This window comes from Pagrus pagrus, assembly GCF_965226575.1.
Source record: "Pagrus pagrus genome assembly, chromosome: 3".
NCBI lineage: Eukaryota > Metazoa > Chordata > Actinopteri > Spariformes > Sparidae > Pagrus > Pagrus pagrus.
The window spans coordinates 14,606,465-14,631,847 of record NC_140187.1 but is presented as its reverse complement, the minus strand read 5'-3'; the positions used below and the strand labels follow the sequence as shown (position 1 = coordinate 14,631,847).

At 38.9% G+C, this 25,383-nt stretch overlaps 2 protein-coding genes across 2 annotated transcripts; one reads left to right on the top strand and one right to left on the bottom strand.

Annotated features, from left to right (window-relative positions):
- The first annotated feature begins 1,112 nt into the window (after positions 1-1,112).
- On the top strand, positions 1,113-25,321 carry LOC311254568 (uncharacterized protein). The gene is made up of 22 exons (XM_084348410.1): positions 1,113-1,531; positions 2,934-3,110; positions 3,199-3,319; positions 3,574-3,785; positions 4,747-4,842; positions 5,283-5,448; positions 5,754-5,825; positions 6,049-6,164; positions 7,255-7,371; positions 7,558-7,656; positions 8,121-8,243; positions 8,380-8,478; positions 8,624-8,721; positions 8,840-8,960; positions 9,179-9,291; positions 9,430-9,571; positions 9,814-9,950; positions 10,087-10,204; positions 10,859-10,920; positions 11,009-11,208; positions 23,175-23,262; positions 25,270-25,321. The coding sequence occupies exons 1-22, from the start codon at positions 1,514-1,516 to the stop codon at positions 25,304-25,306; spliced, it is 2,532 nt and encodes an 843-aa protein (XP_084204536.1). The 5' UTR covers positions 1,113-1,513; the 3' UTR covers positions 25,307-25,321.
- On the bottom strand, positions 14,503-23,113 carry LOC311254571 (alpha-1,3-galactosyltransferase 2-like). The gene is made up of 6 exons (XM_084348414.1): positions 23,028-23,113; positions 18,415-18,512; positions 18,239-18,328; positions 17,843-17,938; positions 15,358-15,495; positions 14,503-15,254 (listed from the first exon to the last, which is right to left on the bottom strand). Exons 2-6 carry the CDS (start codon positions 18,417-18,419, stop codon positions 14,570-14,572), a joined length of 1,014 nt encoding a protein of 337 aa, XP_084204540.1. The 5' UTR covers positions 18,420-18,512; positions 23,028-23,113; the 3' UTR covers positions 14,503-14,569.
- Positions 25,322-25,383: the final 62 nt, after the last annotated feature.

Below are 25,383 nucleotides of genomic sequence, written 5' to 3'. Positions count from 1 at the left end.
ATCGATTGCACTTAAAAAGACTTTATTTGCAACGTATAACAATTAATGTTGTTATTTGTATAATGAACACACATTATAAGCAAGTTACTGGCAGCAACATCAACAATGGATGTCAATACTTTATTAGAATTGATTTCATTAATTAACCAATAATTGTTGGTGAGGGATGTATTAAGATCCCTAAGAAAGAAACAATACCACACAGTAAAATACTCCTATAAGTAAAAGTCCAGGATGAAAAGTATTAGCTAAATGTAAATAAGTATCATGAGTAAAATGTACTCATATTAAAGTATCACAAGTAAAAGTGTGGTCATCATAAGTATAAATAGAAGTATAGTAAGTATTAGAAATTATATTGTGGAATCTGTGCAAGTTGCATAAATGTGTGTCACCATTTAATTTTTTTAGTTGTTTAAGGTGGAGCTAAAATTAAAGCAACATTATGTAGAAATTGGCATTTTTTTGCGATGTGGCACCCCCCACAGTTTCTGAGTGCAACACCAAAGTAGTAAGTACAAATCCCAGGCCTGTAACAATTTGTCAGACATAATGTAGGTGCTGCCTACAAACAAAACTCATTACATCATAACCATGTTATATGTTGACAACTTGCATGTTGAAGTAAACATGCATGTAACGTTGTGATCCTGCCCTCTCACTGAAGTTACATGGTGCAGAAACAAGTGACAGAGACACCATTCACCCTATTACAAGACACTGTACCATCAACATGATTTTGAATGTTATTTTAATTTTTTTTTTTTTTAACATAATCTGAGATTCATTCATATAATACCAATCAGTTGTTAAGATCTTGTCATCTTTACAAATTACTACAAAGTAGTATAACTGTCAAGTAAAATGTTAGAGGACTCAAATGGATGATATTTCTCCTTCAATCTTAACAGAGTAGAGTTGGGCTATAAAGTAGAAATTAAAATACTCAAGTAATGTAAGTAGTCTAAATGTGTACTTAGAATAGGACTTGAGTAAAAGAAACTAAAAAACTAAAAACCAACACTAAATCTGGAATCAGAATTTTAGACAAAGAGTCCTTTTTACTGATTTTTTACCGGTGAACATAAACTATCCACTATAATAACGGTCCCCTCAAGACTCCTTCAAGGACCAATGGACAGCCCACCATCACAGTGCGCAAGAGCCGTGAGATGTGACAACAAGAAATAACAGAACCTCGCACGACCACAAGCCACAGACAGAAATACTCTGCTGTACATTCCTTCAGCCTCAGCCCACGTCGTGTTTTCACTCTTGTGTCGCTGGTTTTTGAAGAGAAAGTTTCGAGTATGCAGAAGTTTGCGGGGACGACGTCGTAAGAACAACGGCAGACTCGCGTGTTTGTTGACGTCTCGTCGCTGTAATGCGAAGTGAGAGCTGATTCTCCGTGTTTGGATTTGACGTCGGACTTCTGTCGGAAAACGACAACGATGAAAGCTAAAATGTGAGAGAAAAACCACGGTGGAAAGTTGTTTCACACCCCGCAGGAAAGATGGAGCAACCGGCAGAGGTAACGACACCGACCACATTCTGCTTTTTGTCCGTGTGGTTAGCTAAAACCTGAACTTTAACGTTAGCTAACAGCCGGGACCGTTACACTCGTCCGCACCAGGCATTTGATGAACCCGCTGCAAAGCTGCTGATGTAATACATATTAACTAAGCCCTCCACACAGTGTTTTTCCCCTTAAAGGTAACTTAAATGTCAAAAATAACTCTCGTCAGCTTGTCCCAGCTCTACAAGCTGAGTGAACTATCTTATTTGTTGTTTTTCTTGTGGCTGCACCGTTTCTATTACATGGAAATGCTGTAGATGTCTTGTTTCATCTCTACAACACTGATTTAATTTGCATTGATTTTTGATATTCTGTGGCACATCTGAATTTTTATGTTGTGTTTTGTGAATATTTTTGGTCCTCCAAAAGTGTAGCCACATTTCATTTGACTTTTATTGCATATCCATGCACACACATGAACTATGCACCCATATCCAAATATCCCTTACTAATTTTGACTAGTGTAAAAATGATGTGGCCTTCAGCAAGTGTGGCTCAAGACCTTGCGATTACAATGACATAACAATGCAAATGCGAGATGAAGTGTGGAACAAGCAGCTCAGCAGAAACATTGGCAATGCCAGCTGTCCTTGCTGAAGGAAACAGCTGTTCTCCCAAATGTGCAAACAACTTCAGCCCACTGCCAAGAGAGTGTCAGTTAACTCACTCAGAGTTGGGAGCTTTACTTGAAGATTAAAGATGAATCACTTCCAGGACACACCATTAGGGTATATATAACCTTTATTCAACCCTCATGCAACTGATAAAAAAATAAAAATAAATTACTCAGACCACATTTTTAAAAAAAAAAGGTCCATGTCAGAAAACTGCCATAAAATACTATATATTGACATTATTTTCAACTTTTAAATAGCAGTTTATTTGCATGATGCCACTGTTTTTTTAAATAGAAAAACAATTTATGGATGAGGTTCTATGCAGGATCAACAACAGGCAATCACAAAACAAACAACTCAACAAAGACCATTTAAAGACTGGACTTAAATACAAACTAGACTAACGAGGGGATGAGGTGCAGGTGGAGTGAGGCGGAGAAAAACAGGTGAGGGGAATGAGTAAGGAAAACAAGAGAGCAGGGAAGGAACTGATAGGCTGGGAAGAGCACTGCAAACAGGGCTGGGCTGACGAAAGTGATGCAGAGCAGGTGTGGAGGGAAAGCAAACTGGGGAGGAACACAGGAGAACAAAGGCAAAAGACACCACATTAACACAAACATAGAAACAATGGGACCATGTCATAATGCTTACAACAGTGGTCAGAGACTGCACCCTTTTTGAGTGTGAGATGAGATGGTTTGTCCGTGGCCATGTCCTCATGTCACTCATCCTGTCCCTAGGAAGAGCTGAAGCAGATTGGCAGATGGTTAAGTGAAGAGGGACTTGCCCCTGACTCCCAGAAGGAAGCTCAGCTGTGTCTGCTATGGCGTGCCCTCCAGTGCGCAAGAGACCGTCTGAGCGGCGTGAGCTGGGACCTGGACACCCAGCGCTCACAACACTTAGCAGAGATGGCAGAGGTAAGTTATCGCTGAATTGTCAAAAATAATAAAATGAAGGTCTGTGTCTGTTAGCGACTATAACATTGGTTTTCTATCTGTTTGTAAGGTACGCAAGTCCTTGGAGCAGATTCGAATCTTTACAGAGCACAAAGATGTTTTGGCTCAGGAGATACAAGACGAAAATGATCAGCTCCAGGACCAGCTGCGACGCCTAATATCCCTTCAAGGTTGGACATTTTTAACTCTACTTCACTCCTGGATTGTTGTATGGCATTTTCCAATAAATAATAATACAGATTTTGACATTCTACTGCAGGATACTCTGAAGGCTTTCTTTTATCTCTTTAAGGTATCACTAACAAGTTTTTCTTGTGTTTTTTTTCTTTATGTAGTGACCCCAGACACCCTTAGTCCACTGATTTTCCAGATTTTAGAGCAATATAAATCATACTTTTTTCACCGTTCTCTCTTTTTGTGATAGATTCCCAGATAAGTGAGGTGGCTAAAATGCTGTACCAGCAGGGCCTCACAGAGTTGATCCACAGCAGCCCCAGTGAGCAGGTGGCCTACCTCCTGGTGGAGAGAGCCTCCTTACTTGAGACAAGCGAGGTTCCTGACAGCCTGACGGGTGATGTAAATGCATCAAGCCAGCTGGGGACCGAAGCCCAAGCGCTGAAGAGCAGTGAGCACCAGGTTAGAGGAAGAACATCCTAAAAGCTTTTCACACTGCGTATTCAGAGTTGAACCTGGGCTAACTTTTTCACAGCCAGTTTTCACACACAAGTTGTTGAACCCAGCAAGCCCTAGGCTAAAGTCAGGGTTAGCCCACTTTGGAATGTGTCAGGAATGTAGTGGTGTGAAAGCGTTCTTAGCCTGGGTCCAAAAGGGTTGTAATACCACTTTTACACCAAAATTAGCATGTATATGTTGGGTTTTTGAATTTGGATAAATCTGCTTAAAATAGGCGATTGACAGGATTGCCTTTCAGTGTTTTTTTTCAAACGGGAATCGGTAGAAAGCAGCAGGTCATATACTTCATCACTTTACATCCACAGCACAGACTGAATGATGTTTGTGGCCGCTTGAAACTATTTTTAACAAGTCATCGTCCTTAACTTCAACACGTCATAGTATCGGGCCTTGTCAGTCCTGGGGTTGTTTTAATGCCAATAGCAGGATCTGAAATGCCTCTGATACTGCCTAAAATGCTGGACTATGTATCGCCAAGTACACAAGTCTATAAACTGATCTGATACTACATAATTTATTTATTTATTAGAAACTGGACACTGCTACTTCCCAGCAGTGGTAAATCTTTAGTTTCTGACATTTTCACCATTATTTGATAATTGATCAACAGTTAAGAGAAATTGGAAAGTTGGTGTAAAACTGAGAGACACAGATGATAGTTCATCTCTCAGCACTGTTGTGAATGTACAAAAGCATTAAGCAAACATCGGAGCGAAGTTGCACATAATTCATTTTGTCCCCCTTCAAGTTTTCTCTTTTGAAGCATGTGATCCTGTGTGTGATATTTTATGTATAAGTGTACCATAATTAAGTCAGATTTATTTATTCAATATTAGACGGGTGTGCCTTTTTACATTTCCTTGTGATTAAATGATTTATTCTGTGATTTAATGTTATTTCACAGTTTTCCCACAAGGGGGCACCACGTCATAACCAGAGCCCATGGAAGAGACTCTTTGGACTCCACAGAGCCTCACAGAGCAAACATACTTTTATTCCTGTATGTCCTTTTTATCTACAGTGGTGTTACTGCATCCTATACTAACAAACACTAAAAACTGCACTCAGGTCAGTTGGAAAATCAGAGACAGTCGGCCACGCTGCCTTTATTTTGTGTATCCCAAAGTGCATGTCTTAATGTAAAGATTTTTTTGCATGTGTTCTTTTCAAAAACTCCTGTTCAGCAGCATCCACATTAACTACAACCTCTTGTTTTTGTTCCAGTGTTACTAAGCACTGTTACCAGCACAAGATAGGGAACTTTGCATGGCAGAAGAGACTCAAGATGCTACACCACTGATACATTTTGATCCAGTGCACATCTCAAGGTCTCCTTACAGTTCTCGCATGCATTTATAAACATTCTTGTATGTATTCACTGATTCTCTTCATAGTGCGGCATTTGAATGTTGGTCAGTTGCCCTCTCCCTCTCTGTTTAGGCCGAGGCCAGCCATTTGGCCAGCCAGGCAAGCAGTGTGGAGAGGGAGTGTTCCCGTCTGGAGCGGGACGTGGAGGAAGGTTCCCGCCGGCTGGCCATGGCCCACAATGAGATGCGACGTTTGACTGATGAGCTGGAGTCTGCTCACTTGACCCAAAGAGCTTATGGTGAGGGATACAAATCAGTATCTTAGAAAAGGACTGTTATTCTCACAGAGATTACTCATGGTGATAATTTAGGAGTCTGCTGTCACCACTGTTTCAGTGCTTTGTCTATTTTCATCAAACGTTCAGCAGAATCCTTAATAAATATTGTATATTGCAAGTGTTCAGAAGTTTTTTCACCATCATAAAATATCCAAACAGACTCTGAACTAAAACTGAAGTTTCCACCAACTTCCATTGATCTAAATTTAAGAGGGAACTTTGTGAAGAGTACTGTGAAAAGAATACTGTTTGTTTTTTTATTTTAGAGCCTGAGCTGCAGGCTGCTCAGCAGGAGGTAGAACAACTCAGACAGGAAGTGGAGAAACTGAAGAAATATGGTGAGAATTATTCTTTCATGTGGTTTCTCTAAGCTATTTACAAATAGCAAACGGATGTCATTGAGTGTATACAGTACTGAAAGGCAGACATTTTCTGCATTACACTCCCCATAAATTGACCAACATTTCACAGACAAAAGTGTATGATAACAGTGAACTCCTTTTTTATAATGTATTATTATCTGTAATCTGATTAGTGTTTTATCTGGCTTCATTTCAAAAGAAATGGTAGAACTAAGAAAAGCCAAAGAGCTGAACGATCGTCTAGACCTCGAGATCAGAGCCTTGAGGAACAGGGTACGCTCCCTAGATGCTGAGAAAAGCTCTCTACAGCAGACGGTAAGATACCTGCTGATATTTCTACTCATATTTCTATGGTGAGAAAACACTGCATCCCAGATTTATTTTCCTTTTTTTTTTTTTTTTTGTTTGCACTAAGACTTCAAGTTTTAATAACAGAATAAGCTTAAATGTTTAGTCCTGGTAGACTCATACACACGATGCTTTAAGTTGGTAAGTAATTTGTGGAGATGAAGGACAGAGATGGGGATTTCAGTCGCTTACTTCAGACTGTGGACCCATATCAAAAGCGGAGGTAAATCATACTTTGGGGAGACTGTGTAAGATCTGCATGTTGTAAAGCAAAATAAGGACTGAATGAAATGCATAATTAATTGTGGTTGCACTTTTCTACAAAATAATATTTGAGTCTTATTCTGGCATCTTCATAGTCAGAATTTTTTTAGATTTCTCCTGTGGCAGCAATAAATAAAATAAAAGCTTTTGGTCTGTAATAACAATATTGACAGTGTTTACAGAGCATTAATTCTGTTATAGCTGTGACTTGTGCTCATTTATTATCTGGTCAATGTGGATTCTGCAGTGTGTCGTGACAGTTGCACTATACTACTGTTTTGACCACATGGATTTCCTGTTTTCTAAATCAAGTGGTGAGATCACAGTACAAGTGTTGCTCAGCCCACCACTGCTCCACATTGCACTTTAAAAACACTTCTTATTTTTTTTCTTCAAGTGTACTAAGCATGTGTGACAATGGTATAGATAAAGAAGAAGGGACACATCGGTTATTGTGTTTTGGGCTGGAACAGTTGATTTATAAAAGTAATTGGTCTCCATTTTGATAATTGATTCATTTTCTTTCAAGCTAAATTTACGAAAATTCACTGTCTCCACATTCTGAAATGTGATTTGTTTATAGTAAACTGATTATCTTTGAGTTTCGGACTGATAGCCGGACATAAAAAAAAGCCACTTAAATATATCAACTTTTGTGCTGTGGGAAAATGTGGTGGGCATTTTCACTACTTTCACTGCTTGATTAATGAATGAATCAAGAATATGAGCGGCAGATTAATCAGGAGTGACAATAAATTGCAGTCCTAATGTACTGTATGTGTGTTTGTCTCAGGTGGTGTCTCTGAAGGAGAAGTTGGGGCAGCTGGAGAAAGACTTGCAGGAGCAGCAGGCTGAGCAGCAGCTCCTCACTGTGCCGGTTCAGGCAAATCAAGCTAATCAGTTAGCTAAAGTAAGCCTGACTACACATATCCTTGAGCATCATATAACACTCAAACAGCTCCAAATCTGTCTGATACTAAATCACCAGTAGAAACCTATTGTTCTTGTCCTTGTCATTATCCTTCAGATAACAAACCTGAGAGATGCATGTGCATGTACACATTGAAAAAGAACCTTCTTGTTCTTTTTTTTTCAGTCTCAAGTGGTAGAGCTGCCACAGAGCAACCAGACCTGCCTAAATTTACAGGAGGAGCTCACTGCTCAGATGAGATGTCTTTTGAAAAAGGAGGAAACTGTGAGTACATAAAAATAGGAACAGCCAGGAACCAAATGCAATTTATCATGGATAGTTTGTATGGCTGTCAAACACACAACAACATGGCCCTGACTGCTTCATTTCAGCTCTCTCCCAAACAAAGAAACTAATTAAGTTTGACAAAACTACCATCAAATGTCTCTTAAACATTATGAATAATTCTCCCCACATCTTGTGATTTCAATCTCCTACAGTAAGCACTTAAAGTCAAACAAATTATCTCCAAAATTTGTCATTGGAATCTTCTTAATTTGCCGCACTTCCGTCATGTTTTCTATATTTTCTCCATCATTTGAAGTTTGACACTTCCTAACTCCTGCGTCCCCTTCTTCTACAGTGGTTTAATAGCACCTGACTGCAGTATCAATACCACCTACTGCTTATCCAAAATAACTTATTCTTTTGACAATTTTCTACTTTGATCTGTGTGTAATGTCATTCAGGTTGTATCTCTGCAGAAGGAGGTGGAGCGGCTCAAGTCAGCCCTGCAGGAGCAGCAGCAGTTGGCTGAGCAGCAGCTCCTGACCTTGCAGGTTCAGGCCAACCAAGCTAATGAGTCAGCTAAAGTAAGTTTGACTCAGTGAGCGTTACAGAGAAGATGGGATCTGCTTTAACTGCCACCAAGTCACATGGAGAGAAACAAGATGAAACGGCAAAGGTTCAACACAGTTTGATAAATCTTCACGCATCTTATATTTCCAGTCCCAGGCAACCAAGTTGATTCAGAGCAATGAGATCTGCAGAGATTTGGAGAATAAGCTCAGCACACAGTCAAGAAGCCTTTTGGAGAAGGAGTCAGAAGTGAGTTGATCAGTATTTTAGACTTATTAAGAGGTTTCAGATAGTTACATTAAAGATAAATTCATTAACAGATTTGTCTCTAAGAAAAATACACTATAATTGCCTTTCTATTACAAGATGTCACAAATTTCGCTTATCCTTTCAGATACATTCCCTTAAGCAGCAGTTGGATAATTCTCAAAAAGAGTTGGATAACCTTATATCTACGATTTGCACCAAAGAAAACAATCTTCGGGACCAAAAGTAGGACATTTTTTCTCCTTACACCATCTAGCAACTACTGTATGTGCATGCCAGCCCTCAATGTTGCAGTAATACGTAGGTAAGTGAAGGTTTCTGTGTGTGTCCATGTGTTTTGAAGGAATTGGAAGCAAAAAGAGGTGGATTCACAACATTGTGAAAACACTTACTGTCTGCTAGAGGACAAAGAGCTACAAACACAACTACAGCTGCTGCAGAACAAGGAAAATACAGTGCCCAAGGTAATTTCTCATATATTTGAAAACATTGGAAAATTGCTCATTTACCAGGCCTGTCTGGCTACATATTATAGTCCATTCATTGTATGACTTTTGACCGTGCAGTGCTGAAGGGCAGAAACTGTTGCCAACACGTGTTAAGCTGAGAGAAACAAAACCGAGTGAGTTTCACAGCGCACTGTTTGCATTGAAGCAGTTTCTGTTCATGCCAATGTTTGCAGGAGTGCACCAATTGTCAAGTAGCAGTTCACACTCTGTTGGAAACCCAAGACAAGTATGAAACACTCAAGATGGAGATCTGTGAAACCCTTAAAAGCCTCGACAAAGAGCGGAGGTAACGGGCCCATAACACCAAAGACTGATTCATCTTTTTTTCTGGAGAGGATATTGATAACTTTGACAGCTTAATGTGGTTTTCTTTTGTTTTCTGGATTGATTTATTGAAGTAATATTTTTGTCCATCTTATTGCAGCAAGTACCACGAGATGAAGGAAAAGCACAAGGCAAAACTGTGTCGAGCCAAACAGAAATTTGATGATGAAACCTCATGGCGTGATGAGAAGATAAAAAATCTAGAGCGAGAACTGTCCCTGTCTTCCCATTCATTAGCAAAGGTAGATCAGCAGCTTTGTCCTCCCTTACACAAAAGAAACCAGGATGTTTGAGATGCATCTTGTTTGAAATTCAGTGGATCATTAGGATGTATTCCCAAACCGTAGCAATGCTGAAAGTCCACAGTAGAAAGGAGGGAGATGATAAAAAGGCACTCATTCCCTTATTGTCACGAGTCTCACTCAAATAAATGTTATATAAAATTGGATGATGAATGAAGGAAGTGACATTGTTTCTTTCCCAGGAAAAAGAGCTTTACATGAGTATAACTGTGGAAAATGACAAACTTCTTGTTGAGAGGAGAAGGCTACTAGAACAGCTAAACGAAGAGGAGCACAACCAGAAAGACAGTAGTCTGACAGCTACTTTGTCCAAATGCAGGTACTGAACCTTCAGTCAACACAGCACATCATGTTCAAAGGAAACCGCAAAAGTCATTTCTAGAGCTGTTCACTAATTTACTGCACATTCAGTTGATCTCTGTTGAACTGACAAAGATATTTGTTTTGATCTCAAGGGTGGATTTCCTGGAGATGGAAAACAAGAAACTTGGAAACAAAATACTCCACATGTCCAATCAGCTAGCTGTCCTGGAACGCAGCCTGCAGAACAAGCAGTCGCTTCACTTTGCTGAGGTACCGGCCACAATTAGTCCACTTCATCTTTATACACAGGCAGTGATCTGGAGTTGCAGATGTGCAAAGCAACTGTAGATCAGCTGCCTTCCTAATGAGCGACATGACTAAAAATCTGTAGTCATGCTAGCGGCTATATGTCAATGTTGCTTTGAGCTTAATGTTAGCATCAGCATGCTAACATACCACTATGACAATGCTAACAGGCAGATATCATTTTTACCATGTCACCAATTTAGTTTAGTCTACTAGCGTGCTAACATTTGCTAGTTGCCACAAAACACAAAGTGCAGCTGTGACTGAGGGAACTTAGTTGTGCCATTATTTGGTCATTAACTAAATTTCTGAGTAAATTTTGACTGGCGCTCGATGAAAAGTTAAGTGATGACCATTAACGGACATGGATGTGCTGGCAAAAAATGGTGGCATTTGACTAAAAATCACGGGATCCCGAACATCTTAGCAAACATGAATGTCTTTGTCAGCAGTTTCGTGCCTATCCAGTCAATAATATGAATCTAGACGAGAGTGTTTGACTGACAAATACTGACTCACATTGCAGTTTCTTGGATCAGTGCAAGCCAGTGAAGACTTTTGAAAATGGATAAAAATAATCTGACGTAGTCTTGCATAATTTTTGTTTTGTTGTTTTAGGAACTGAAGAAAATATCTAATCCTACACAGGTTCTTACGTCCCTCCATGTGCCACCTTCAAGGTAGGTCTGATTGCTGTTAAGAACTTCAGCACAGCCTTTGCTTCCTAAATAAACATTAAATGTTGCCAAACTTTGATTGTTTCCCTAGTGTGATGATACCTGAGCTGCAAGAAATTGAGGTTGCATTGGACAAAACTCAGCACAAGCAGTCAAATGTGACTTCTTCTGCTCACTGTCTCATCTCTGGGCCCCTGTCTCGATCAGCAGAGATGGGCTACCTGAATCTGAACTCCACCCGGAGCCGCTCAGACCACTCGGCTTCCCCGGCCACCCTTAGCAGCTCAGACAGTACGTGTTGTTGAAATTTTCTGTCTTATCTGCAACATGAATATACTGTACAGAAATGATTATATTTGTAAATAATTTAAATTATAAACAAAATGTTCCCTTACTCTTCTCGTCTTTCTCTTCCCTTCCCTTTCGATTTAATTTTCAAAGTTATACTGGGCACAACAAAAATATGGACTTCCCAGAGCTGAGTGACGACTTTGCAAAACTTTTTCATGCAAAATATTTGAAATATTTCAATTGAAAATAAATCCGTGTCTTTACAATGTTCTAAATCCAGACTTGAAACTTGTCTTAAGAGCTTAAAGCCCGACCAACCTGTCAAATCTATCATGCTTGAATTTTCCCTCAGTGGCACACAACCAGAGGCGTAGTTTGTGATGAGGCAGGAGGAGCGTTGCGGCTGAAAAATGTCACTACATTGAGTCTAAAATGGGTCCAACAAAATCATTTCTTGTATAAATAAAAACATTTTAAAGTGATGTTATAAAATATGATATATTTATTTTAAAGTCAGTGATTCAGCGATTCTGTTATACAATGAGCGAGTATGCATACATGGCACTATTGTGTTTTGTTACTGTATACAGTGGACTACTCACGTTGGTTAAAAAATTCCCCCCCTCAGCCCAAATGTCAAACTCTACGTTCACAACCCACACACAACTCAAATGTCAGTTTCCATGATGCGGTTCATCTTTATATTCATACACGTTGGTTTACACAGCACTCTGGGGCCAGTTCTGTTGGTGAAACTACAAAAATCTAACTTCTTTTTGTTATGATCAGTAGCTATTGCATTTGTTGGCATTAAACTAAGAACAGTAATTTGAACAGTTAACCTGTTTATCACACTAACTCCTGAATGGCATCTGAACAGACCGTTGCAATGTCTCAGTTGATTTCCAACTAAATTAGTGCTCTCAGGTAAATCTGTTGGGTGTTTCAGCTATTGGTCAGTTGTAGCTTCACTCTTAACCTCCATTTCAAAATCAATGCACAATATTAAAGACATTAGTAACTTTTATCAGGATAGACCGGGCCTGTTCAATTACTTTTTTAAGGGGGCCAGATTCAGTAAAGTACCAAAAAAGTGATATGTCAAGGGCTGAACTTTAACATTCAACAACAACCATGTCTGACCTGTAAAGCTTGAAATCAGAATGTGTTAAAACAATGCACTTTTTTATTCTCTGCTTTATTAGTTTTCACAAATGAAAAAGAAATACTTTAATGGGAGCTTTGGTGCTTAGCAGCTGACATAACTAATAGCCAATTAGCCTACTAACAAAATGATCAAATGGCTGGAATGAGGTTGTTAAAAGGCCACAGGCCACCAGTGGCACAGGTCTGTAGACCAGGATTAGGGTCTAGTAAATCTCAAACTTATACCCAACACTATTACACCACAACTTGGACAATTTTTTTAATGGAAAATAAAATCTAAGCTAATTAAACTTGTGTGTTGATGCTTTGCGAGACTCAAGTCCACGGCAAAAAGCAACTTTCACATGGAAACAAAACAGGGTCAAAAACATTGTAGCTGTGTATTAACATTTTAATGTGGTCAGACAGGACCAACTGCTGCAGGGTTGTGAAGAGGGAGAACAATTACATGAGACTTTATATGTTGAGAGCTTACTGTTAACAGTCCTGTCGTCATTGTAATTTTCATATTGATACTACAGTTAATATTTAAATGTATTTCCTTCTTACAAATCATTTTATACCACGTCTCACAATACTTACATTAATCCTTTTAAAAAAACAGACATTTTCATTGTCGTGAGGAAATGTGTCCCAACCTGTGCATCATAATACAATAATACAAAAGTTCTCCTGAGTGAATACGAACATTGTATGTACAATTTTTAACAGATTTTCAGACCAATAAAAAAATACATAAATTAACAAAAATGGCAAAACCAGCAAATAAAATCTAAAAGGATGGTATAAGAAAGAAGTAAACAACAAATTAAAAAATAATTCCAAACATGCAGCAAGATGAAAACAGGAATTTCAGCAGTTTCAGTCAGTTTGGCAATGTCATGAGTGCAAATTACAAAACAAAAATTCAGCCTTCAAATCACTGGCTTTTATACCTGAGCTTTACAGAGTTTAAAATGAAAGAACATGTGAAAATTAATAAAAATGAGTCAGTCCCTGCAACATTAGCATCTCCATCTCAGAAAACAAAAACATATTCTTGACAGATGATGGACACAAACAAAACTCAACACTGCACCACCTCTCTCCACAGATTCTGAATTTTTTTCTCAATTAACAAAATTTTAAACACAGGTTTTGTGTTTTCACGTCAACAGCCCCTATTGCACATATTCTTAAAGAAAACATCTTAAGGACTCTCTGACATCCTGGATACTACAAACTGATTTTGGAAAGGATGACACAGACGGTTCTGATCAGTGAATGTGTAATGGAGTATCTGAGTTTGTACAGTGATGGAATGGATGATATATTGTCTATATTTAGAAAAACTCAAACAAAATAAAACTGATGGAAAAGAGAGACAAAATGGATAATGATGTGGATGCTTCATTAAAACAGCGTTATCCAGGAAGGTTCTGTGAAGAACAGTCAAGTTTCACTGCCTCATTCATAGTAACATCCGGTGCACGTGAATGGCAGTGTGATATGAGGTCTGGACGTTGTAATTTTTGAAACGGTGCTAAAATATTTGTTTGGACAGATAAGTTTCTAAATGACCCATGTACATGAGAACCAGGCTCCAGAGAGTTCTGGGTCATAAACCATTTCGCACAAGTGGTTAACTGCAACTTTAGGTTCAATAAATTGTCCATTCAAAAAGGATGATTTGGCAAAAAGGGGAATCTGACATGCACATGAATGTAACTTTGATCAACCAGTACAGACAGTCGAACATGTCTGCATTAATATTGTGACAGCCAGTAATGAGTTATTGGGTTTCTTGGATGTCAGTGAATTGGTTAGATGACGGCAGTGTTGCATCAAGATGTTTAGAGGCTAGAAGCCTGTCACATCTGTGTAGGATATAGCACGCCTGTGATTGGCAGAGAATTTGTTGGCGGTTGGTTGTTGTCCTTCCTAGAGATAATGAGCATGTGTGACTCGATGAGCGAGCCGAAGTTGAGCGCTACAGTCCACAGTAGCCTGTGTTAAAGTGGCACCATGTAGATTTGGAGAAGAATTTCAAACTCAGAGTTTTAAATATTAATCATGTAAAAATTCAAACTCAGAAATATGTTTGTATATTGTATGTATATTAGTCTAGAAGTGCAAAGTACCCCGAGATATCAGATAGTTTACCAGCAATTCATTAAGTATAACAGGTGTTTTTGTACCTTAATTTCACAACACGTTACCCTGTGCGGAGTGTTTCATAATGCTTTGGTGCCCACTGTAGTCGGGTGATGCGTATGTCTCTCCTGTTGCCGATGCTGGTGTCCCAGCAGTACTCCGGAGAGAGCACCCTCTTCGGTTTATGAAGCCACATGTACTTGTTGAGATGACTCTCATCGTGCCACAGAGCCTCCACGTTATTCTTTTTGTCCTCCATGATGCCCTGATAGCAGGCCTCAGTCAATTCTTTTACACTTTTCCATGAGCCTCCAAACACAGCAGCATGGTAGTAGAAATCCCCAACTTCCATGTAAGCCTTGGATTTGGGGTTGCGGTCGTAGGTAAACAGACTCTTTGGAAGGCGGTAGTAGTGGGCGTGAAGCAGAGCCACAGACTCTCCCAGAGCCTCCGAGCCAAATCTTCCAGTAAACACCTGATCCACATCAAAGCAGAAAACGTGCGTGCAGTGGTGGCGAATATCCGACTCGATGACCTCTGATATCGTCTTCATTCGCATCATAGAGACGTCCTGCCACCTGCTGTGCCTGTCGACCTTTATAACCTTTATGCTTCTATGAGGAGCAAGCTTGATGTCCGGCATCTTCTCTGGCAGGTCCGTGAAGACGTAATACGTGACGGGCAAACCCAACATGAAGTGTTGCTCCGATGATTTCAGGAAGGTCTCGAGATAAGCATCCAGGTACCTGTGGTGGAAGTGAACACAAGAACAATGTCAAATACTTTCATATCTTAACGGTTAAACATTATTTCTCTAAATAAAAATAGTAGTTTAATGTGAAGACAAACCTGCCCACAGCAAACACTGTCAGAGCCACAGATGATCCTTCATTCCTGTGTGTCTGGTCGTAAAGTTCAGGGTCAAACATCCCATCCCAGAGGACGGGAGCTTTCCAAGATGTGCATGTTTGCACGTCGGATCTTGACCTGAAATAAATCAGTTTAAAGTAGGGAAAGTATTTTGTAGTGGTTGTGTCATCTTTCGAGGAATCTGTAAGTCTTACCAAGTTAAATATTTGTTTCTGCCAGAAGCCTTTTTGTGTGGGATTGTAGATTCTGTCATCTTCTGGATTCTACAGTTTTTCTCAATACTGAATTTTATGCAGATCAGCAAAAGGGTTGCCTCACATCCAAAATGCACTAATGCAACCCAAACGCATGTCAGGTTTGACTCTTGCACCAGAATAACATTTGTCTCACAACAAATGTGTCTATGTACAATGTTTAATTTTTCTAGAACTTTATTGCCCTTGCCTGTAAACCAACTTAGATCACCAACAAATAATCCTTAAAATGTGGCCATTTCTGCAAGAAACCACTTAATATAAATATATACATTATACTTAATATTGAGAACATGAGGAGGTTCAGCACATTACAGCTAAAGTTCGTGAGCTTGAATGCTTTTTGTTTGCTTTTACTCACTTCCATGACTGTTATGGCCTATAAACAATCTCTCCTTGAAGTTAGCTCAATGTACAGATTGACGAGATCTACTGAATATTTCCTGTTGATTCCCCCGTCATCACAAGCTCATGAGAAGGAGAGATCTCTCTTCTAGATTGGCAGTACTGACAGCAGCAGCTGATAAAAAACGTTATAACATATAGATTTCACTTTTGCCATTAAAGAAGCTTTCATTGCATTTTTCTTGCATCATTGATTGTTTGCATGAGCTGAGACAATACCGTTAAAATCTCTTTACTACATGGATTGTGCCACCTTACAGTATGTTATTTAAATGGAAAATTCTGTAATATGCATCAGTAGACTTTATTTTTCAGACATATATAGATGAAGCAGAATTTGGCTAATTGCAGTCTAATTTACAAAAATGTATTTTAAATATTTTGTGCAATGTTTTGTTTTAAACAACATAAACAATGTTTATAATAGTATGTCAACAAATTGTAAAACAATTGTAAACAAATAGTGTAAATACAGAGTTTTGGTGGTGGTATGATTTTTGAGGTATCTGGTCATTAAGGGCATTTCAAAGTGTCATGAAACTAGAAAAAATATTATTACACAAGAACATAAACGATCCATTTATTTGTACCAGGCTGAGGACTTTAGGGAGTGCCCAATATTAAGACATTTCAGGAGGTAAAGAAGGAAGTAAAATGAATACTTCTTAATAAAAGATTGGATGTGAATAAAAGCGTTGAGTTCAACATTTTAACTGACTGCATAAAAACATGAAGTTATTTTACTGATTGGGTTCTTCCTTTTTCCTTCCCCCCCCATTTAAAATTTGCTTGCGAGTTAAAACATCTGTGATCTTGGGCTGAAGTATAACCGGAAATGTAGCTGTAGCTGTCAGAGCTTCACTTCAAAGATCACTTTAATGATTAAACTAGTTTGTTTTTTTTCTATTTGTATTACACATTTCTAACGGTATACTTTAGTTTTTCAATCAAAATTTTAGGGCGGCAACTGATGATTATTTTCATTAGCTTTTAACCTGCTGATTGTCTCCTCGATTGATCGTTTAGTCTTTAAAATGTCAGAAAATACTGAAAAATACCCGTCACTTCACCAACTTGCATTATTTTCTAAAAACACTTAAAACCTCAAAAATATTCAGTTTGCCAAAGAATAATATGTAAAAGAATCCGTGAAAGTGAGAAGTTGAAACTAGAGAATGTTGCTCCATAAATCACTTCAAATGAATAATCAATCATCAAAATGGTTTGACTAATCAATTAATAATTTCAGCTCTAATATATTTATTATCTCTGTTGTGTTTTTTTGTAACAAAAGACACCAATGTTAAAAAAATGCTTCCCACTGCTGTGATCTGAAAGCATAAAACATTGCAGAAATATACACATTGAGATGTCATGCTGTGTTTTGTCACAATCATTATCTAGAGGGTGGTTTTTCCCCCCGAAATGTTGCTACAATCCAAACAGGTTTTTAGAAATAAAACAAAAAACTAATAATTAAAAGGACTCATTCTGATTTGCATCATAAAGTTCAAGTGGCATAGATTAGAGAAACTGAAATGTCTCAATGTTTAAGGTCTGCCCTACTTCAAGCTGGAAATGCAAGACCGCAGTTTTTTGTTTTTTTTTGGGGGGGGGTGTTGTTTCCTGCCATGATCAAGACTGTGGTTTTTCAACACGTCAAACCATTTTGTTTGTTGGTGATGGGGAAAATAAAAGTTAACCCAAGCTGGAAACCTCAGAGTTGGTTCTCATGCAAACTGCATTATCAGTATCTGTATCTTTTGAATGTCTGCAGTCGAAACGTGAAGTCTTAATGGTCTTACCAGAAATCAAGGGTTGCATCCACACCGTATTCCAGAGACAGCAGGTCTGCCCTTTCCAAAGAGCATTTTTCAATCGGTAGGAAGCCTACTAAATAACTGAGATCACAAACACATCACATTAAAGAGTAAGTACCAAATAATAATAATATATCTGTATTAAGGTTTATTAAAAAGCCTGCACTCAGCTGCACGTTTTGTATTGATTATCCTACCGTCATGAATGTTTTGTTTGTAATAGAAACACCTAAAGTGTTAGTGTTTAACAGCACCACAGACCACTTCTTCCAAAATGATCAGGAAGTTGAAGCATCTGCTGCTTTATTTTTGATTACCGACATTAAACTGGCAACTGAGTGCAGGTGTCTTTTTAATGAAGCACGCATTTCTTGTTCTCACCTAATAGATGGACCTGTGAAGTAGAGAACGCAGAGCACAATAGGAACGCAAAGCGCACATTTTAAAATATTCTTGGTCTTCTGAATGTACCTGTTGGCAGATTGAAATGTTAACAAAAATGGCACCAGCAAAGCAGAAACACTGAAGTTGTATTTTTTTTAAAAGATGTAAGATACCCCATTGTTGGAAAAAATGCTGGTGTCCTGGTTCAGTGGACCGTGAACTCTCTTGTGAAGGACCGAGGCAGTTGTAGGTTCATGAAAAAAAACTGCGACTGAGAAAAGAGAAGGTGTTACTCCTTATTTATAGCTCACATGTTAGTAGGGCGGGCGTTTGACATTCATGAATATTGGCGCAGATATGATCCCTATGTTTTGGTATCAATTCCAGAGCAATACTATTTTTTCATTATCTTTAACGTGTCCAACAAAAAAATTATATTTTGAACAGATATTTTATTTTCATTTATTTAACACAAGCAACAATAAAAAAATATACAAAAACTGCCTAAAAAACCAGCCATCCACAAATTATGATTTACAGCAGTTCACAATTGCTTTGGCTCAGATTTCACAGCAGAGTTTCAATGGTTAATTTTGAACCATCTGTATCTCATTTAGGAATAAAATGCTGCAGTAAGTTTATCAGAGAATCACAACATTGTTTATGTTCACCACTGAATTTGTAATCATTGCTGTATTTTAAAATAAGTGGGAAATTGTTGTGCAGCAGTTACAGTAGTTAATATAGAATATCAATAAGGTGTAAATCCAAAATGTTATTTATATTGCAGTTTCTAAAAGAGTCAGTATTTAAATGAGGTTGAGTGAGAATGACTTTTGAAAACTTACATTTTTATTTGCTGAATGAGCTGTGTTCTGTAAATATAGATAATGTTGTCTGGAGTCAGACTTTACTCCTACATTCTTATAAAGTAAAACTATTGCCTGACAAAGAGCATACAGCAGTAGCACACATCCAGACACCGTTTAAGGCAGATGCTGGACCAACAGAAGCTTGGAACTTGAAAAAACTCCCGTAGCTCTTCTTCAGACTTGGATGTGAGGAAGAAAATACACATTTGGAGTAAATGTAAATGGTGATTCCTGTCTATCTCCTAAACCCTGCAGATACACATACACCAACTTGTTACTCAAAGGACATCTAGACCCGGTTCGATCACCTCTATGTTAAATGTGTGCCCTCCATACCCCAAATTATATTGAAATATTGATACAGTAGAAATGTTTTCAAACGTGTTGTGATGAATCAGTGAGGAGTCATTCTGTGAAGCTGAGCTTGTGAATACACAGATAAGAGTTAAGTCATTTCGGCTCTTTGCATTACACATTTTGTGCAGTAAAAGTGGAGTCAAAGCAAGGGAAACAAACTGTATGTCAGAAACGTTCTGATCAAATAATAAGTGAGACAGAATGAATCGGATGAAAGATGCTTGAAAGTTTGATGTCATGAACTGTTATGGATTTTGGTCTACGAGAGAGTGTTCAGGTCAGAGCCTTACCTATGTGTTAATTTAAGGATACCCTTATGAATTTGCAACCATTAGAAGTGCCAATGAGGAGTTTTTTAAAAGTTGGTCCCAGTTTCGTTTGTACCATACACAGACGAGGACGCAGCCGGTTTCATGCTGTTCCACTGATGCGCAGTTAAAGGCAGTGAAGAAAACTGCTAACAAGCTTTTTGCTCTGGGAATGAATTCAACACGTCGGACCTCCAGTTACACAACAAAAAAAACAAAGTTTTTGTAAAGCATCAATGAAAGTCATAATGTTGTTTGAAAACTCAACAGGGCACTTTTTAAGATGAACTGCGCGATATGGCCTTAAAGGAACAGTTCACCCTCAGTATAACAGCGTTTTGTGCTCTAAACAATTGAAGTAGACTTTTAAAAACGTGAAAAGAACCGAAAAATATAAACATAAAATGGCTCCATACGGCATAATCCAAGTCTCTTGAAGCCCCAAGATCCAAAATTGATTTGAAAAGACGTCACTTACAACCTTTTTTAAAGCCGAAATCCTCATTGTAGTTGCTGAGTTAAAAGCGTTGCACCCCGGACGTCGAGGGTGTAGATAAGCTAGAGATGGCTGTTACTTTCACAAAATATTAACACAATTGGATTTTTTGATAAATAATTGTAATGTGGATATAATGACGAAGTGAGTAAAGTATTAGAACAAGTAGAACAATCTGGTAAATTCAGAAAATTACATCAAAAACGAAGACGACATATAGTCTTGTATCGCGATAACGATTCAGTATCGATATATTGCCCTGCCCGATGTTCATGTTTGTGTTTTACACAGAAGAAGCATCATTTAATTCCTGATCATATCAAACAAAAGTAAGGTATCACCACTGCCGACCCAATCATCATATCTAAAATAAGATCTGCACAGTGTTCTCAAAGCCACACAGTTTTTCAATGCTGTTTTTGTCCTTTGAGCTGTTTTGTCTGCTCTTCCTTTTCCCTTCTGTGTTTGGCGCCGCATATATGTAAGTAACAGATCGTATAGTAGATAAGTTGGTAGCCAATGTATACACACTAGCACAGCAATCGGGGTTGTTATCAAACTGTACAAAGAAGAAATACTTTGTCCAGGGTGAGGTTCACTAAGCTTTAAAATAAAAAACATAACCATCACATACATATATACACTCAATAAACACACAAAAGGGAAAGAGAATTACATGATGCCGTTAAGGAGGCAAATGGTGGCAGGTACAAATGAGTTTCTAAATCTGTTAGTCCAACATCTGAGCAGAGTATATCTGCGACCAGACGGCAGCAGCTTGTTCTCAGAGAATAGGAATCTGACTGCAGTCAGCAAGGTTGGACTGGGCTTTCTTTAAAGGCACAATATGTAAGAATTGTAGTTTAAAAATTGAAAAATGAACTCACATTGGCCGCGTTTCCCAGATTCGATCGTTCTTAAGGACTTAAGAAGGTTCTTAAGAAGGGTTCGGCTAAGAAGGAGCGCTAAGATGCGGGTGTTTCCCAGGTGCGTTCTTAACTGCCTTCTTAGGAGAACCTTAAGATCAAGCCAAAGAAGCTTCTTAAGAAGCTCTTAGTGGGAGCTGTCCACCGCGCTGCTGCTGTGCTGAATCAATCGATGCCAGGCAAATCGATCACCCACCTCTTTATCAGCGCATAAGTGCGTGTGTGTGTGCGCGCTGTCAGACCGGGCTGTCCAGGCAAAGAGATCCAACGGCCGTTGGATCTCCGCACGGGGCAGCCGGTACTTTGCCTGGACAGCCCGGTCTGACGGCACGTCCAGTGGGGAGAAGTGCTGACGCACGTATGCATTTATGTAAAACCGTCTGGCTTCGCGCACGGCGACGCTGTTGGTTCGCAGGGAGAATGTGCTGTATTGCAGCCATGGTTTCTAACACGCGCGGACTTTGGCAACGCAGAGTAGCAGGTGAAGCCTCTCTGGATGAGGTTCAGCTGAGTTTAATACATCTGTTCCCTTGATATCTGTGAAATGCCACAGGGTTGTTTTTTTTTTTATGTGTAGTACTATAAACTCATATATGCAGATGTTGCGGAAAACTTAAACGTGTAATTCAATAAAAAGGTTTTTTTCATCTACCATTTTCTTTTTTTTTTTCTTGCGCCAGTGGTCCGCAGCTATGAGCGCATTTCAACATTGAGCATTGTTTTATTATTTCGCAAAGTGGATGATATAAATTTCCCTGACGCAGCTTGATCACTGAGCATTCGGTCGCTAAGAAGGCTGTTAAGAGTGGGTCAGCTCGATCTTACATTTCCTTCTTAGTGAAAGATCTTCTTAAGCTAAGAGCGACTCTGGGAAACACATCCTTCTTTCACAGCGTTCTTAAGAGCGCTCCTAAGAAGATCTTAGCACTTAAGAGCTTCTTAACGAATCTGGGAAACGCGGCCATTATCAGCAGAATGTGAAGAAATAACACTTTGACAGTGTGTGGAAGCTGTCTTGTGTATTGTGTTGATGAGATATCTATTGATGTTTGCATGCAACGAGCAGTCTGATAGTAAACAACACCAAGCTCTCTAATACGACCAGTAAGAAGAAGGGAAACATGACGGGAAAGAGGAAAGGAGGACGGCAAATGAGACGTAAGGAAGGAAGAGAAAAGGCTGAAATGAAGAGGTTAAGAAGGAAAAGGAGACGTAAACAACAAGGGATGGAGGGTATAAAGGCAGGGAGAAGCTCTGGCAGTGATCTTTTTTTTTTTTCATTATAATCTTTAAATCTTTTAACTGTTACTGCAGTGCCACCATTACATTAGATACTACTGGACAATTTGTAACAGCATGAGGTCATGATATTTAGATATTCAAGTCGGTGTTGGGGATTAATTTTCTATCCATAGCAAATATGTGTTTTAGCTGAAAAACTCATCAGCCTGTGCCACAAAGCTATAAATCAGTAACTGAATCAGTTGACAAACTCTGAGCTTTGTAATATCTTCAAATTTGTGTTTTGCGACACTTCCTCTGGATGTAATTGCAAAATGCAGGCATACTGATTATATTTCTCATGCTACTGAGGCATCAAACCACCAGGTCAAAGGCACCAGAATACATGAAATGACATCTGATCTATTCAAAGTTTAGAGCCCTAAAAAAACACATCTCTTTTCTTGGCACCAGAAAACATAAAATGACATCTGATCTATTCAAAGTTTAGAGCCCTAAAAAAACACATCTCTTTTCACTGATAGAATTATACACAGCTTACAAAATGTTAAAACTTAAAAGACTTTAAAAGTGTTGATTACCTACCTGTGAGTCGCTGTCACCCGCATACATCCATAAGTTGTTCAAAATGTGTGTAGTTGAACCTGGAGTTTTGTGAGTTTCACGGTGTGTGTGTGTGTGTCTCTCTCTCTCTCTCTCTCTCTCTCTCTCTCTCTCTCTCTCTCTGCACAGCTCTGCGGCTCTGTTCCTGGCCCCCACCACAGCTTTACATAGCATCAATTAAAGGGAGTGGCTCCATGAAGGCATTCTCATGCTGCAGGTAGAAAACACAGGGTTTCAGCTGCTTTGCTTAGCCTGACACAGATGGTCTTCTTCTGTAGGAAACCTGTATATAGGTGGACTGGCTGCTGTTCACTAGTGCACGCCTTAGGCCAACTCTTTTTCTCCAAGGTGCACCCGGCTTGTTTGAAAATGCGCCTGACGGATAAGCTAAGGAAGTGACCGAAGACAAAGACAAGGAAAAAAAAGTAAAATGGTACCAAGAACAAAAACGAAAACTTGCCAAATGTGTTTACGCACAAGCTTAAAAAAGGAAAAACAACTAAAATGCTTTCACGAACAAGAATGACAGATTTGTCAAACTCAAAGGATGATTGAGAGTCAACACACTCGAGGGGCACAACGACAGAAACATGTATAACGCTTATTTTTGGTGACGCACACCATCCATCAGTCTCATCAGTAGGAAACAGCACCAACAACGTGCATGTCCCCGATTTCCATATGCACGTGCAGATATTGGCACGCGATTTACCTTTCGTTTGAAAATCAATGCTCTGTTTTTTATCTGATATTAACAACCTTTTTCCATCTCAGTGACTTATATTGAAATTTTTACTTTTTTACCTCATTTGTATGACTCTTTATCTAATAATTGTAACTTTTTACCTAATGTTTATGACTTTTTATCTAATAATTGACTTTTAATCGAATAAGTATGACTTTTTACTAGGGCTGTGCAATTAATCGAATTTTGATCGTGATTTCGATTTTTGGGTCAAACGATCTCCAAACTAATATAATCGAATTGAAACGATTTATTTGGCATTTTTCGTTGTACAGTAAGCCTAGAGATTTTCTGAAAGAGACGCGAATGCGCAATTCAGTCCCTCCCCCAAAGCATTCACCGCGGCCCTGCTGACTGGCACTCACTCAAGTTACATTGTTCTCTAAATTACATAATTACATAATCGCCATCAGTCAACAGGATGCTGTCTGACTCTGTCACTCGCGAGGAGGGAGGCTGTTTTCTGGGGGAAAGTTCACTATATATGTTTGCTTTTGGCCTGTGGTCCACCATTAAATGAGGGTTTTGGCCCTCCAAGGAAAAAGTTTGGGCACTCCTGCCTCAACAGTGTCTCATAATTAGACACACCTCAGCTCATCTTTCACACTTTATCCACCTTAATGATAACAATATGCCGCTGCCAGTGTACAGTATGTGTAGCAAAGGTTTATGGTTTGTCTTAAGGTTTGTCTTATTTGAGTTTGTGTGAGAAGCGGTGGCATTGCCCTAACATTTGCACAAGCGCATGTCTTTGAGTGACAGCTAAAGGACTCACATGATTGTAGACAAACTAGAATGGCAGTTCAGAATTATTTATCATGTTGCCTCCAGTCCTACCAGCGTCTCACACTCTGGCAGGATGCAGCCTGTCACTGTGAGTAGTAAAATACCTGAGACCTGTTGCAACACGCACGTTTGTTTATTTGCATTCCCAAGGGAGTGGGGGACACGACTCCAGTAGATCCTGGTGGAAAGTAACAAAGTATAATTACTTTTGAGGTGCTTTTACTTTACTCCAGTATTCACATTTTGTGCTGCATGATACTTCACTGCAGTTCAAAGGGAAATATTATACTTTCACTGCACAACATTCACTTAACTGCTAGAATACTAGCGACTATAATGGTTAAGATGTTTCATAAAAACATGGTTGACAAGTTTACACAATATGACACAATATCTTGCACTGAACCTGCAAACGGACACAGAAAAATATGAGCAACTAAAGGTGCAAGAAATATTCAGATTTCCTAACGTGCAGAAATGGACTGTGGATGTAAATGAGCATCCTTCCTAAATCCGACATGTTTATTCTGTCCGTCAACTAAACAGATAAATAAATATTGGCTTCTTCTTATATTTAATCAGACTTGTATTTCATTACCCCTATTGTCAAAAGTCAGTATCTCACCTTCATCCTCAGCTGTCTTTGAACTGTATCTGAGGTGCACGTTGTGATCACACGTCCTTTTTTCACAGGCACTTAAAGGCCTCATTCTTCTCTGAAGCCAGCTGAAACGTTTCCTTGTCAGTTTCGGTCGCCGACGGTAAGATGAGGAATAACCTCAGCTTTGAATTTCCATACAGGCACAT